General features: G+C 33.8%; 1 protein-coding gene across 1 annotated transcript; it reads right to left on the bottom strand.

The window, feature by feature from the left end:
• Positions 1-3: 3 nt before the first annotated feature.
• LOC133195832 (centrosomal protein of 95 kDa-like) lies at positions 4-15,644 on the bottom strand. Its single transcript, XM_061331785.1, has 22 exons — positions 15,588-15,644; positions 14,481-14,520; positions 13,236-13,364; positions 12,587-12,805; positions 12,211-12,433; positions 11,769-11,872; positions 11,282-11,373; positions 10,364-10,448; positions 9,872-10,052; positions 8,449-8,548; positions 7,917-8,011; positions 7,451-7,621; positions 6,819-7,005; positions 6,480-6,572; positions 5,889-5,952; positions 5,679-5,774; positions 4,990-5,162; positions 3,732-3,806; positions 2,502-2,654; positions 2,283-2,416; positions 1,738-1,822; positions 4-636 (listed from the first exon to the last, which is right to left on the bottom strand). The coding sequence occupies exons 2-22, from the start codon at positions 14,515-14,517 to the stop codon at positions 472-474; spliced, it is 2,661 nt and encodes an 886-aa protein (XP_061187769.1). The 5' UTR covers positions 14,518-14,520; positions 15,588-15,644; the 3' UTR covers positions 4-471.
• Between the last annotated feature and the right edge of the window lie 1,259 nt (positions 15,645-16,903).

Below are 16,903 nucleotides of genomic sequence, written 5' to 3'. Positions count from 1 at the left end.
GGGTCATCATTTAATAATTTAAAACACTTCTACATCATGGTACTAGCATTTGGAAATGCATATGAATGCTAAAAATTTAAATTTACAAAATAGAACTAAATTAATATTTATATGTACATACACATGTAGTCAAGTCTATAAAATAGTTTGTGTACCGTAATCATGATGGACAAGTGAACAATCTTGTACATGATTGTGTACATACATGTACCTGTATATCTGTTCAGAAATACTCAGTATTTCTATTTTGGTTTTAAAACGGAAAAAATACAGATTTTTATACATGGACTAACATCACATTATACATGTACATGTATAGTGCTTTTTGAATGAAAAGAAACCTTTAAAGTCATTTTTTTCATTCACAGTTCACTTTCTATTTAAAAAATACATTAGAAATTGGGTTTCTTCAAAAATGAATTAAGATCCCAGAAAGATATCACAGTCAGTGTTTTACACCAGGTTCCTATACTACACGTTGACGTGATATTTGGCTAGCTGTAAGTTGTGAATGACACGATCTGCGTCAAGCTGTCGGAAGTAGGCGTCATCGTCATCTCTCACAAACTGATCCTGTAATAAATGGATCTCAGATTCCATCTTCTTACGCAACTCCTTCTTCATCTGTTCAAGTACCTGAATAATGAGCAATGGTATGTAATAAAAGATACAAGATGCATCAGCACTGCAACTATGATCAATATGGGGTATAGTTATACTGTACTTAGAAATAAAACTGCTCCAAAAACTTCAACTTGGAAGTCAAAGTCAGAAATGTTAATGCAATTGAAAAGCTCTCATCATCATGTTTGAGCATATGAGGTTTGATAAAAAATATCTAAACATATGAGATTTGATAAAAATACATGTATCTTGAATACTTTATTTGAAACTGAGCTAAACACAAATTTAAAAACCTATAGTCCCCTCCGGTTTCACCAGTAGGGGGACTAATAAGAATAAGGTCAAGGTCAAAGGAAAGGTCAAGCTCATAAAATGTTGATGAAGTTGTATTGCTATAACCAATATGTATCAGTATGAAAGGCTTGATGAAATATCTTGAAAAGTTTCTTTGAAACTGAGCTTAACACAATTTCTGAAAAGAAAGGTCAGAGTAAAAAAAAGTTGATGAATTTGAATAGCTTTTACCAATATGTATCAGCATATAAGGTTTGATAAAAACTTCTTGAATAGTTTCTTTGAAACAGAGCTAACACAATTTTTTGAAAAGTAAGGTCAAGATCAAGGAAAGGTCAAGTTCAAAAAATTTTGAAGAAGTTAAGCAGCTCTCATCAATATTTATCAGCATATGAAGTTTGATAAAAATACATGTATCTTGAATAGTTTGTCTTAAACTGAGCTACCCCCCCCCCCCCCCCCCCCCCCCCCCCCCCCCCCCCCGGTAACTGCAAAGTGTGATGGGAGGACATGGAATGACAGTAAGATTGGACAGACAGATGGAAGGATTAAAGGATGGAAGACAGACATGACAAACACTATAAGCCCAAGCTATATTCATGGCAGAGCATAAAAATTATAAACTAGATAAGTTCTCATTATAATAAACCAGGATCTGTTTTGGTATAGTCAATCTGTCAACACTTCAGTAAGAACTGTTGTCCTTAGACTTTGACCACAAATGAGAATTGTTTTCAGTTAATAGTTTTTTCCATATTTAAATGTCTGATTGAGTAAACTTCAGTCCCCTATATCTTGTATGTGTTATTCAGTACAAACCTTCTGTTGTGCTTTCTCTCTAATTAAAATCTCTTTTCTTTCTTTAGTTATGGATTCTGCCAGCATTTCAAACTGATCACGATAACTTGTTGGGGTCAAGGCAAGATAAGCTTACAATCTCCATATTTAACAAACTTATATGTTAGATAAACCTATATTAATGAAAACTACAAGACAAAGACACACAATATTTCCAAATACAAATACAATGTATTGGTAAATTTAAAGCTACTTTAATACTTTACATCTATTTATGTGACTATTTCTGCCAAATAATTGAATTGCACTTATTGTGCGATATATAAATTTTTGCATATTACCCTTATGATAAATAATGAGTAACAGTTACACTATATTATCATTCACAAGAACTTTAAATTAGCATTAGGCAATCTTTCAGAATTCTGCAAAATATAAAGTTTTTGTGAATGGAATGTGATTGTGAAATGTAATTTACTGTATTCTATCTTAATATACTATTACCTTGGATTCTAATTCTAGAGTCAATGAAGATATCATACAGTTTATTGAATTGACAAGGATACTAATTCTCCATGGACTCAATCTCATTCCTTTGAGCACTGGCCTGAGAATCGCGCTGTTCCTGGGCATATTTCTTCAACTCTCGCACTCGGTCCTTTTGGATATCCAATCCATCTTTAAAAAGTTTACGGAAGATCTGCAGAATACAATGATAACAATAAGTTTATGCTAAATTTCTGTAAAATTAAACAATTGATAAAAATTTTAATACTTTGTCTTACCATTTCTTCTCGAGTTCGCCTTTTGAGCATCTTGGATCTCATTCTGACCTGGTAATCATCGTAATATTTACGAGATCGAGCTGACTGAGCCCGTTTCTCTTGAATCAGATTCTTGGCAGCCACTGTTTGCTTTTGTCTTTCTTTAATTTCTTTCTGTAAAAAGAAAACAATTTAGCAATAATCCACAATAAGTTAAAGACAATATGGTGTGGAATTCCAGAGAAAAGTTAATTTAAAGACAATACGGTGTGGGATTCCAGAGAATAGTTAATCTAAAGACAATACGGTGTGGAATTCCAAAGAAAAGTTAATCTATGCAGGTGAGTTAAGGCTATGTATAGGCATTTCTATGCAAATAAATTAATTAAGATGCCTAAGGACTATATCTTTTATACAGAGAAAGATAAAACTTATTGTCTAACAAACTTGGTACCCATGACGGCATGACATGAGATAGCCAGTACACATTATGATGTCATATTATGACGTCATTGTTCTTTACTACACAAGATTATAATGGACATCAACAAAAATGCTTTGGCACAAGGGCATGCTCTATTTTATTTAACTGAAACAAGGTATATTCAGAAGCAAAATATTCCAAAGTTTGCTGGTATTGCTGCACAAATATTAACATCTCAGTTGTATAATTTCTATGTGTTAAGTTTTAAATTGAATAAGGGTAATCTATAGAATATTCTTCTTAGCATTATACAATTTTTATGTAAAAATAAACAGGGTAATCCCTTGCCCCGAAGCTGTATTGTTGATGTGTATTATTACATCCAGTAGGTAAGATCAGTGACATCATAATTTGACATCATAATGTGTACTGGCTATAACATATCATAGGTAGTAAGTATGCATAAGAAAAAAAAAATCAAAATTTTCTCTGAATCATAAATTTACCTCTTACGCGTTTTTATTAGCTCATTTGCATAGGAACACCTATACCTAGCCTTAACCCACATGCATAGAGACAATATGGTGTGGATCGAATTCCAAAGAAAAGTTAATCTAAAGACCAAATGGTATGGAATTCCAGAGAAAAGTTAATCTAAAGACCGTATGGTGTGGAATTCCAGAGAAACGTTGGCTGGTAGTGTCCATATTACAAATACCATTATCAACTTTCTATATATACATTTTCTAAATTCAAACCTTGAATTTGAATACAGTAAATAATGAAATACTATACTCTGTATACTGCATAATAAGTATATTACTCACCATACGCTGACCATGCTCCAATTCCTTCTTCATTATATTCACCATGATTTCATGTCGTTTTTCTGCTTCTTCCAGCTAAAACAAAATATTAAGATTAATGTAGAGACAATAATGCTTCTCATAAAAGACTGCATTTTTGTTTTGATAAACGATTAGTGGACCTACAATAAATATATTTATACACCAAAATATATGTTTACATGTATGTCCATAAAATAAAAACTTATAATACACTAATCCCTCCAATATCTTCAAATTTAAAAACACACTCTTTTAACTATTCTGTATAAAATAAATGAGGAGTTTTTGTAAATTAATCTCAAATTCTGGAATGCCTCTCATTAAGAATGGAGAGTTGGCAGATAGTGACCTGTTATTACTGACCTCTGTTGTCAGTGGGAAGATAGTGACCTGTTATTACTGACCTCTGTTGTCAGTGGGAAGATAGTGACCTGTTATTACTGACCTCTGTTGTCAGTGGAAAGATAGTGACCTGTTATTTCTGACCTCTGTTGTCAGTGAGAAGATAGTGACCTGTTATTACTAACCTCTGTTGTCAGTGGAAAGATAGTGACCTGTTATTACTGACCTCTGTTGTCAGTGGAAAGATAGTGACCTGTTATTACTGACCTCTGTTGTCAGTGAGAAGATAGTGACCTGTTATTACTGACCTCTGTTGTCAGTGGGAAGATAGTGACCTGTTATTACTGACCTCTGTTGTCAGTGGGAAGATAGTGACCTGTTATTACTGACTTCTGTTGTCAGTGGGAAGATAGTGACCTGTTATTACTGACCTCTGTTGTCAGTGGGAAGATAGTGACCTGTTATTACTGACCTCTGTTGTCAGTGGGAAGATAGTGACCTGTTATTACTGACTTCTGTTGTCAGTGGGAAGATAGTGACCTGTTACTACTGACCTCTGTTGTCAGTGGGAAGATAGTGACCTGTAATTACTGACCTCTGTTGTCAGTGAGAAGATAGTGACCTGTTATTACTGACCTCTGTTGTCAGTGAGAAGATAGTGACCTGTTATTACTGACCTCTGTTGTCGGTGGGAAGATAGTGACCTGTAATTACTGACCTCTGTTGTCAGTGGGAAGATAGTGACCTGTTATTACTGACCTCTGTTGTCAGTGGAAAGATAGTGACCTGTTACTACTGACCTCTGTTGTCAGTGGAAAGATAGTGACCTGTTATTACTGACCTCTGTTGTCAGTAGGAATGGAGAACTGGTTGATAGTGGCCTGTTATTACTGACCTCTGCCTTGGCTTTGCTTTTTTTGCGCCGGACTTCCTGGTTGGCCCGCGTCACCTGCTCTATCTGGTGTATGCCTTTTCTCCAGAGTTCATGCCAGGTGTGGAGGGACAGGTGGAGATGGGGGAATTCCTTCAGCAGCAGGGGTAATATGTCCTCATCATCTTTAATGGTCACTGAGAAGAATACAGTAAAACTTGGTTATAGCAAATTTCTGGGGACCTGTGAATTTACTTCACTATATCCGTTATTTGTTATATCCGAGATACATGTACAACCCTAAATTACAATTGAATTTCATTAACCTTTACAATGAATGACAGGGATGTTGACTGTGTTATACTGAAATTCCTTTATCAGTTTTTCAGTCAGTGCCACATAGTTTGAGATACCAAGGTTTGACAGTTTTCAATAATACAGTATTAAATAGCTTATACTGTAAACATAATGTTTTCCACAGGGTCATAATTCTTGGAATAACAATTTCTGTTTAATGCGCAGATAGAAAATTATGCACATTTCTTTGATTGTCATTACATGTCCTTGATGCATTTTAAGTACCCTGTGACAAATTTCTGTGGAAAAATTGTGACCACGCACAAAGTGTAAATTAATCCCATGCAGAAAAAAGTATGTCTACAGTATATGTGACTGTTAATTGCATTATGAGACTTTGCTTTGTTAACACTCACTTTTCTGTTTTGGTAAAGCTGTTGTACCACTAGGAGATTTTCGTTTAGCTTTACTACACACACTGGGCTTGTGAACAGGCATTTTCTTCTTCATTCCTAAAAGTCATAAATGTACTCTAACCTATATGGGTTTTTTTTTTAAATAAAAAACAATCTTAGAGTGAATTCAATTAAGTGATTTCTAATGAGAACAGTTTAAATCCCACTTACCAGGTTCCTTTGGTTTAACACTTGCTTTGGGACCTGTCAACACTTTCTTCTTGTATACATCTTCCTGTAATACACAACATACAGGATCTAAACAGGGCAATGTTTTTTCAAGAAAAAAACAAATGCAGGTTACCAAATAACTAAATTACTGTTCATGCATTTATTTCAATGTATTTAACAATGTAAATTTAGGTCAGGGATTATCTTGCATTATCATCTATTAGTACTATCAATATTTCTACAGTATGCATTGTGTCAAATAAAATATTATGAATGTATTCGAGATTAACATATAGAAGATCAAGCCAAAGGTCCCAAAATATGACTCACTCAAAAATAAGTACATGTATATATACAGTATACTTAGTTAAAATTTCTCATGCTATTCACATTTCCTGATTACACACTCAGCATAATTAAATCACTAATCACATTTCTTGACTACCAACTCAAAATCATTCACATTTTTTGACTACCAACTCAAAATCATTCACATTTTTTGACTACCAACTCAAAATCACTCACCACATTTCTTGACTACCAACTTTAAATTAATCAAAGTTTTTTGACTACCAACTAAATGTCACTCACCACTTGTTTAGCATCCTTTCTGTCTTTACTTAATCCATATTCTGCTTCATTTTGAAGTTCATCTAAATCTTCCCTGTATATCCTTTGTAGAAACTGTAACACACATTAATTATGGTTGTATTATACTTTGGTAATCTACCAATACAGCAAAGCATTAGTTCAAAGATCCAGAGTAAACAAATGACATAAGGCTGATTATGTACTTGTATGTATATAATATATAAAATACCATGTACACTTTGAACAACCACTGTCACCCAGTACTTTGTAGTTTTACAATCATATACAAATATATTTACATCAATCTATTTATCATTTATCAATATGGATTACACTCACATCTACTTTTCGTTTGTTGACATCTTTTTCCTTGTTCAACAGTCGCTGTGTATCGGAGATGGAGTAATTCCCCTTTGATTTACTGCCAAGTCTGCTTGAATGAATTTTTTGCTGATCGTTCCGTGACCTAAATCTTGCTGGCATGGCCTCATCTTCACTCAGAACATCATCAATTATTTCATGGAACCTGAAAAATTGACCATCAGTTCCTGTTTTGTCATTCTAATCTAAATGACTGAAGATTGTATTTACCAAATTATAGCACATTTACAATGAAAAAATTAAAAGCAGTTGACAGCACTTGAACACTTAATTGCAAATAAGTTGATATTGAAGAAATTGTTCCAAACCATAACCTTCTGTGGAATTACCATTGTTTTGGAAGGACCAATGTTCATAGATTTCATGGATCACCTTTACCAATGAATTTACATCCCCATGAACGATGATTTTTTCAATGTATTGGTTCACTGAATTTTCTGTATATGAGTTATCAAACAAAATTACACCTGAATGAATAAAATTTTGGTTGCCCATGAACTTTGACCCCCACAAAGTAAAGTGATCTCACAGTATTATAATTTTTTTCCATAGAACATGAAATTTGGCAAAATGTCTCAAAGTTTACATACTGCTTCTTTAAGTAGTCATCGTAGGAAAAGTTGGCAGGGTTTTTCTCAAAGTCAAAGAGACTGCTGTCCCCTGAAATGCCCCTCCTTTGAGTATTGTCCTGACGAGGACGAGTGGGTTTCTTTGATCCCTCCTTTTTCTCGGTCCAGGCTGACTTAGTTTTAGGTTTATATCTGTATCAGAGAAGGTTCATGAAACTTTATGAAGCTTCTTAGAAATCAACATTTTTAATTTTTTTTTTTTTTACTCTTTTACAACATACATATATCAATGCTTACTGATAATATTATTCTAGTTCTATAATGACTCCTTCATTAAAATTTCTGCTTTTCTATTGTAAAAATATACTCTTGCTGAATGTCAACTAAGCTAACCAAAAATTTTACAGGATTCATTTTTAACCTTGAACATATTTACACATGAGAACAAGCATACTGTATATTTTCGTTTTTCATTAGCAGTGAGTACCTGGGGGCAGTCCTTAAGAAGCTGGGGCTTGAGTCTGAGGTTGTGGACCTCTCCACCATAAAAGATACCTTCCTCTTGGCACGGCTCGGTGTCAGCTGTAAACAGGGATCAAACACTTACTTTGAAATGATGTCAACTGTAGGTAATATTCCTACTCCACAAACACGGTAACTTTAATCATGATTTATTCTGTTATGTATTTTTATCCCATTAAAACTTTTTTTGCACTGACTACATACATATAAATTATATTCTACACTCAAAATATCATTCTTTTCAACATCATCGGAAACCCACTGTTGGTCTCGCTTCTCTTATCTCTTAGGTAAGAGAAGCAAGACCGACTGTGGGTTTCCAATGATGGCTTTTGAAATCTAAAACACTTAAGAAAAACAACCATTAGCTTTCCCAATGTACACTTATTAATGATTAATCAATGCTTGCACAAAAAGTCCTTACACTGGCTTATCACTAAATGAATAAATGTGCAGTGTTCATATTTACTTGAAATGAATTTGTTTTCAATTAATACCTCTGAATCAGAGAAGAATTCATCCTCTGATACCCGAGTTGGACTCTTTGTTTTTCTGGGTGGACTTCCGTATTGGTCTTTCTTTGGACTGGGATATGTTCTGTGAAACCATTAATAAAACATATGTAATAAAAGATAACAAAGTTCACCATGACTAATGCTATCTCTAGGTAAGACAAGCTCTCACACAAATCAAATGATCTGGTAATGTGCATCCCTGGATACAACAATTATGAAAGTTTGGTCTGGGTCAGATTTATATTTACTGTACTTGGGAATGAACCTGCTCAAAAAACTTAAACCTGATCTCTCATCAGGAAAATGTATGCATCATCCATGCAAGTTAAGTCATCAATTATAGCTACTGTAAAGGTACATGAATTAGTGCATTTACCTGTGGTAAAATTATGCACAATCATCCTCTTCAAATGATATGTGCAATCTTAAATTAGCACACAAGAGTTTTTTTAACGAAATGTATTAGTTTTAAATCATTAGCATGTACATAAATTGGCAGCACAAAATTTGCTAAAATATGATAACTGCTTAAATAAATACGTTTACAGTAACTTGGGAATGAACATGCTCCAAACACTTTAATCTGGTCACTCATCCAGAAAAAACGTGGTTAGATTAAGCATCTTAAGCATGCCTGTATTGTGCGTCTCTAGATGCATCATTCATTCAAAATTGGTCCAGGAAGGGCTTATAGCTATCTGGGAATGGGCCTGCTCCAAAAATTTTAACCTGGTCACTCCTCAAGAAAATGTAGGTAAGATCCAGCATTCAAATCAAGTATGCTAGTTTGCATCCTTAGATGCATCATCTATGCAAATTTAGTCCCCATAATGTTTAATGTTACTTGCAAATGGACCTGCTCTAGGAACTAAAGCCTGTTCAATCACCCCAAAAATGCAGGTCAGACACAGCATCTGAAGCATGTCTGTTAATGTGCATCCCTAGACCTGCAAGTTTGGTTAAAGCAGGGCTTATATTGTACTTGGGAATGAACTTCTTGTTAATTTTTTAACCAGGACACCAAAGTGAATGCTGGGAGTATAGCATAAGGCATCTCAACTTTATTGGGATGAGCTAAAACAATTTATCAACCTCTAAAGGTTAATTTTGAATCTCCATGTTCTTCCCCCCCCCCCCCCCTTTTTTTAAGTAATCTATTTTTTTTCAAAAACATGAGCATGTATAATAGAGGGAGAAAGTTAACTGTCCACAGAACGTAATAATCTTATCCATACAGCTTAACTTTTGACACTCCTAAAGGAACATGCATTATTTTCTCATTCTGTTCCCCGTTACTCTAGAAAAGTAATTATTTTTGTCAGTCAGTACAGATACGAATATTTTATCCCTGAATGTAAGATTAAGTAGTACAAAATCTGAGTTTTCTGAGTTTGGCTATAATTACCTGGTGAGCTTCCCTGTGTTATAATCATTCTCCATGCTTCGTAAGATAGTTCTTGCCTGATTTGGACTACAATAAAGGGCTTCTTCTGCCATGGCTGCAGTTTCTTCCACCAGGTTACGTAAGTTCTCATAAGACTCTGTATCTTTACTGTTGCTTGTCTTCATGTTGCTCTGCTTTTTGTCTATAGACAATATAAAAAAAAAATAAAAATGAAATCTAAAGATTCACAAAAAATTGAGTGGAAATAAAATTTTATTACTTCATTGCCTTTATTTACATCAGTACTGATGTAAGGAAGTGAAAAAAGGAAATTGGCAGTATAAGTATTAAAACATGGTTATAGTCAATCACTAAAGAAGGCCAAATTGCTTCATTATATCAGATATTATGACTATTGTACATATTGTTTTTGTAGTTATTGACAGCAACTTTACTACAGATAGGTATTTGCTGTATAAATATTTGAAATAAATGGGTCTTGCTGTACTGTACCATCTATTTCAGTCACTGGTACAAGGTCTGAAAATGGATCCTTTGGAAGTCCAAGATCTCTTCTATGTCTGGCTAGGTCTTCTCTCTGAAAATGAATTGTAAACACTATATACATTTACCAACAACTTCATATCTAGAATACTGAACATCCAGAATTAATTTTAATCAATTACTGACAGTTCTGATGTCTGTGTGTCTAATGACATACTTGTACCATAGGATGTTATGCAGATAAGACAAAAAAGAGTTGCTTAATCTCCAGAAAAAAAAGGATTATGTGTGTATGAATTTTACAGATTTGCCCTACGATGGCTCAATATCTTTGCTACATTTGGTCCCGTGAAGCTGTGTTTTGCCATTTGAAGACTTACTGTACTATCTGTGCTGCTGTTTTGACTCATTATCTGTGCTGCTGTTTTGCCCTGTAAAGACTTACTGTCTGTGCTACTAGTTTGCCCTGTGAGGACTTACTATGTGTGCTGCTGTTTTGACTTACTATTTGTGCTGCTGTTTTGACTTACTATTTGTGCTGCTGTTTTGACTTACTATTTGTGCTGCTGTTTTGACTTATTATCTGTGCTGCTGTTTTGACTTACTATCTGTGCTGCTGTTTGACTTACTATCTGTGCTGCTGTTTTGACTTACTATCTGTGCTGCTGTTTTGACTTACTATCTGTGCTGCTGTTTTGACTTATTATCTGTGCTGCTGTTTTGACTTACTATCTGTGCTGCTGTTTGACTTACTATCTGTGCTACTGTTTTGACTTACTATTTGTGCTGCTGTTTTGACTTACTATCTGTGCTGCTGTTTTGACTTACTAACTGTGCTGCTGTTTTGACTTACTATCTGTGCTGCTGTTTGACTTACTATCTGTGCTGCTGTTTTGACTTACTATCTGTGCTGCTGTTTTTACTTACTATTTGTGCTGCTGTTTTGCCTGGTCGGTACCTATCTGACAGTAGATCTTTTTCTAGATTCTCTCCCTCTTTAATAAGTTCATTTGTAGAATCTATAAATTTAAAGGCATTGCAAAAAATAAACAACAAATTCAAATTGGTTGTGGAAGCATATTGCTATGTATGATTATTTTAAAGATAATTGCCAACACTATGCACATATAAATATAAATGACAGATATAAACAGTCCCAAATATAAACACTTGCAAAAAAAAAAAAAACTTCTGTGAACATTTCAGATATAAACAGAAACTTATAACATTCTGGTGTGTTTAAGCATGCCTCTTTAAAGCTCTCTGCTGTTTTCGGGAGCTTGTAGGTACACATTTAACTTTTATAGAGATAGTGAGGTAGCACATCCACATGTAAATTTTTTACTTCTCCCAGCTGAGGTTATACTATCAAATCTATACTCTAACTTATCTGTTAATGTTTTGTTGTTCTTACTTTGATCTGTGCTGACTGTGGTTTCTTTGCACCCAGTTGAAGTGTCATTTACTGCAGCGATCAAGTCCTCTGTTTCACTCAAAGTTTTCTTTAGAGAAGGACCACTGTTACATTCAAAAAATTAAAATTAATATTCTGCTATAATGTTAACCATGCAAAATTGCAAATAGGTTTTTTTCACAATTTTATACTTAAAATTCTCATTTTCTTCCATTGTAAAAATTTACAATTCAAATTACCAGTAATCATTAAATAAATTAATTTATAAATATGATTATATAAATTAATATTATATAAAATAATATTATAAATAAAATAATATTATAATAATATAATATAATAATAAAATAATATATAATGATATTAGATAAAATAATATTATATAAATTATATTTATATTATAATTAATATAATGTACATTTCAAATAATTTTTGCACATACCTGATTTTTGAAGGTTTGGAGGGACTTAACAGAGCTTTCCTCCTTAGCTCAGACTTTGGGGATTTGATAGGAGATCTTCTGGCTGGACTACCTTTCGGGGTGAGTCGTTCTGGACTTCCCTCTAGACTGTAGTTCCGCTGGAGCTCCCGTTCTAAGATTTTGTCAATCACTTCTGGCTGTACAGCATCCGGATCTTCATCCAGTTCATCTGGATCACCTTCCCCTGAAGAGTAAAACAAAGACTTCAAAACTCTTTATCAAATAGATGTATTAGAAACATTCAATAGTATTTAATGCTACATCTTACAAATATTTAACTTCATAGTACAAAATGTGTTATCACTGAAGTAATTTTCTATGGCACTGACAAACTTACCATCTGTTGAAACATCACTTTCTATTTTGTTTAAAATGTACTCTAGAAGTCCCCCAAATATCTCGAGCAGGTTAAGGATGGACTCTCGATTTCCATCAATAGCATCCCGTCCCGTGATGTGAGCAAGTGATGTGTGAAGAATATCTCGAGATAAAATATCTATTACCAACTGTACATTTTGAATCTCATCTTCTCTACTGACTGGCTTCTGTATGACACCTAAAACAACAGGTACAGCTAAATACCACAATGTCTACTGACACCTAAAACAACAGGTACAGCGAAATACCACAATGTCTACTGACACCTAAAACAACAGGTACAGCTAAATACCACAATGTCTATACAAAACACTCCTCATTCAGCTCAAGTGTACTAATCACTGAGAATGATGACTTCTTGGAAATGTACTTACTGATAATCAAAACAGAACATACTTTTTAGAAGTTATTTTACTAATCTTAATTTTCTTTCAACAATATCTCTCACTTCTTTAAAATGGTTAATGTTCTGAAGAAAACTGGAATAAAATATAATTTGCAATTGAAAATACAGCTGTGTTATTTTCATCATGAATTCAGCATTAAAAATGGTCTTTCAATATTTGAGTTCTGGATGTCTGTAAATTTCTGATTTCCGTTTAACTCACCCTGTAACTTCTCCCCACAGAGACCTTCAAACAAAGTGACATAAACAGCTGCATTAATGTCCTCCACACAGCTCAGACTGCTGCCTGCATTCAGTTGTTCTAAGAGAAGATTCGCCTGACGTACAATTTCTGTTACAATAAACATTAACTGTGTTACATTTTCAATAGAACCCAACAGTATGGTGTACAAAATTCACAAAAATGCTCAAAACCTAGATTTTGTATTTCATGAATAAGGTTATATACAACTGTAAACTATAGTTAACTGTTTATAAACTGTTGTTAACAATTTGGTCAATAAAATATGTTTAATTCAATGATTTCTTAACTATAGTTTTCCTCCCCCATGAAGAAATATCTATGATCTGTATAAATTCTAGTTTATGGATGCTAAAGGTTATCAGTCCCTGAATGCAAGAATAAAACTGATACATAAAAAGGGAGCTTTTTATGTATCAGTCAAAAACGATATTATAGGTTTATTGAACTTATATTGGTGAATATTGGCACGAGTTGGCTGTATAAATGCACGAGCTTGCGAGTCCATTTGTACAGCCAACGAGTGCCAATATTCACCAATATAAGTTCAATAACTCCTTTATTATATAGCTAAAACATCTACCATTCATTTATTTTAATTATTTCAACTAAATAACTCAAATTAATAAGAATTTTCAGTATCGGTATTTAAATTAACATCTGTCCTGTAAGTTTTCAATATCGCATCATTCCAATGACCCTATCAAGCATTATGATATGCTTTTATTGAGGCTAATACATATTAAATTATTAATTAATTATTTCAGTTTCGCGTGAAAATAAACACACCTTACCTAAGTGCCACTACCTATCATAAATTTGCCTTTGAGAGGTTGACCAGACGACATTTTTTTGGTTTACAACGGGGCGTTCGATATTGAACACTCGTATTCGGAATGTTTCGGGCATACTCATATTCATAATACAAACTCAGCGTTCAATAAAACGCCAAGATTTTGAATGCTTAAATTCTCTAGACTTTTAGTAGTTTTTTTATTACAGACTATTTATTAGCTACATAATAAATTCAAAAACAGCTTACTGAGACAAAAGGGTTACATTATCGATATCAGGTGGTGCATAGTAGAATACAAAAATAGGAAAAAGGTGTGTCGACCCCAGATTTAAAAAAGAAAAAAAATTGGAAAGGGAGAGTCACTTTTTTGTAAATTTGATATGCCATACAGAATTTGGAGGTTTGCTTACTTATGTCTTCTTGGCTAAGTCTTTCTTTTGGTCCCATTTTCTGAAAGAAAGAAAAATAGTCTGTCAGTGGTTTTTTTTAAGTTATTACATAATCATGTACTTGCTAAAATTAATTTAACATGAATATCATCATGCAGTTTAGGTAAATTTCGTAATTTTTTTTCTCTTTTTTTTTAAGAGAAGATGAATATTCAACATACAATATGAATGCAGTGTTTTCCCTTTATTTCAAAGTAAAGGGTTAGATATCAATAGACCGTTTCACGGTAACTGCGGTACTGCTCTTTTGCAGGGCAAAATGATATAGTTTGGTGAAATATGACGTAAAAGTAATTGTTAAATGTAGGTCATTTAATTATCTCTCAACAAAAACTTCTCCAAACATTATTATTTTGCCCTTCAAAAGAGTAGTACCGCAGTTACCATGAAGGGGCTAATTGTAACAGGCTTTGGGTTGAGGTTTATGACAAATCTCTGTGGACCTTGCAACATGCAATTATTTTTTTTAAATTTTTGATTTTCAAGTGGCATTTTTATCAATTGAAGTGGTCAATCTGGCAGGTAGCTGGTTCTTAGGGAAAACTCTGCAAATGCAAGACTTAACCCTTAATAGTGGAGTGGCTTTAATCAGGGATGTATATACTGATGTTAGTACATACGTCCCTGCTTTAATCTTACATCATAGTTCAATGAGCATGCAGATCATGGGACCGATAAAGTAAAGTCTGCCACCACCCCCCCCCCCCCAAAAAAAAATTAAAAAAAAAAAATGCATTTAATTAAATAGCTTAAACAAGCTATTTTGAATAACTTAGCTATAAAAGTTAATATTTATTGAAGATGTGCGGACCTGGTTATTAGCAGAATTGATATCTTAAAACATTCGACTAAACAACCAAGCTAGTGGACACCAGTAGACATATACGAATAAACAAAACGTGTGTACATCTAGATGGTAATTTGGCTACCGTGGCCTGTATCACCGTGAACTCGTCTCCACTTGTTTCATGGAAGCGGCGGTGCACTAAAAATTACCTAATATCCATCTAATATACAGTATTTTTACAGTATCACTAATTTAAAAGAAGATATTAAAATATAGCAAACCTTTTACAGTGCAGATCTAATACTTCAATACATTAGAAAATTAAAATAAGTTGAAACATGTTCCAAATTATTGTAAACATTGAGACAGTGACCTCTATCGGCAGCTACAACAAACAATAAGTTTAAAACCATTCACAGTAAACAAGTAATATCCGCATTTTCGATTAAAAATATATTTTTTTATTTATTTATTCATTTATTTGTTTATTTGGGGTTGTTTGTTTTGCTTTTGGTTTTTGTTTTTTTTTTAATTTGTGTTTTATTTATTTTTGTATTTTCTTCGTTTTTGTTGTTGTTGTCGTTGTGGAGTTTTCCCCTAATTTCCAACCAATTTAACGATATAAATTGCTTACATATATACTATAGGTCCCTGCTTACATTTAAAGGAGTTTAATTTTTTGTGTTAATTTCATGACAATGAAGCTATAAAGATGGAATACATGGAAAATTTCAACAAATTAGTAATGTGAGTGCTCTTCAATAACAACCACATTGAGCTAGACCACTAATCAAACTCATTTATTAAGAATAAATTGTTCAGGATCATAACGTGGGACGAGGAGGAAAAAGGAGTAGACTTACTCTCATACTCCCCCTTTTTTCCCGTGGGCTCAACAATCGGCGAAATAGGAGCGGATACTTTTTAAAATTGTTTTTATAGGGATTCCACAACATATAGCGAAAGTACTTCTTCAGAATCTCTCTCTCTCTCTCTCTCTCTCTCTCTCTCTCTCTCTCTCTCTCTCTCTATGGGGGGGGGCATATTTATGTCTTAATTACGTATTTATATATATTTATAACTATAACTTGCAGACAGCGGAATTGGGCAATTTTTAACTTCTTTGTACACTTTTTCCTACAAGTTTTGAAATATAGCAATTCAAAAAATCAAAAAAAATCCTTAAACCCTTACAATCTTTTCTGTAAGTCACATATAAAGTTTTTTGTACTCGCCAAGTGTCAACAGAGTTCATTTCGTGTGGACGCCCAAAGAAGGCGGGTGGGGTGGGATGGGGTCCATTGGTGTCAGCCGTGGTACACTGAGTGTATAGCCATGCGTGCAGTAAATTCTTTATAGAAGTGGACGCCTCATTCAGAACAATGCATGCAGTAATAAAGTTTAAGTCCTTATTTTGGTTGGAAGACAGCAGGCGCGGATCCAGGAATTTTTTCCGGGGGGGGGGGGGGGGGGGGTGTTCCACCCAAGTAAAAAAATATATATATTCAACCCAGAAAAAAAAACCGTTCACCTCCTTTCCAAGACGTGAAAAATCTATTAAGCAAGCTTTTTCCTACCAACTGAACAGGATCCGCGT

The sequence above is a fragment of the Saccostrea echinata genome, unplaced genomic scaffold (genome assembly GCF_033153115.1).
Source record: "Saccostrea echinata isolate AGI-Se365-2 ecotype Australia unplaced genomic scaffold, CSIRO_AGI_Sech_v1 ptg000029l, whole genome shotgun sequence".
Taxonomy (NCBI): Eukaryota; Metazoa; Mollusca; class Bivalvia; order Ostreida; family Ostreidae; genus Saccostrea; species Saccostrea echinata.
This window is presented reverse-complemented; position numbering and strand designations above follow the sequence as displayed.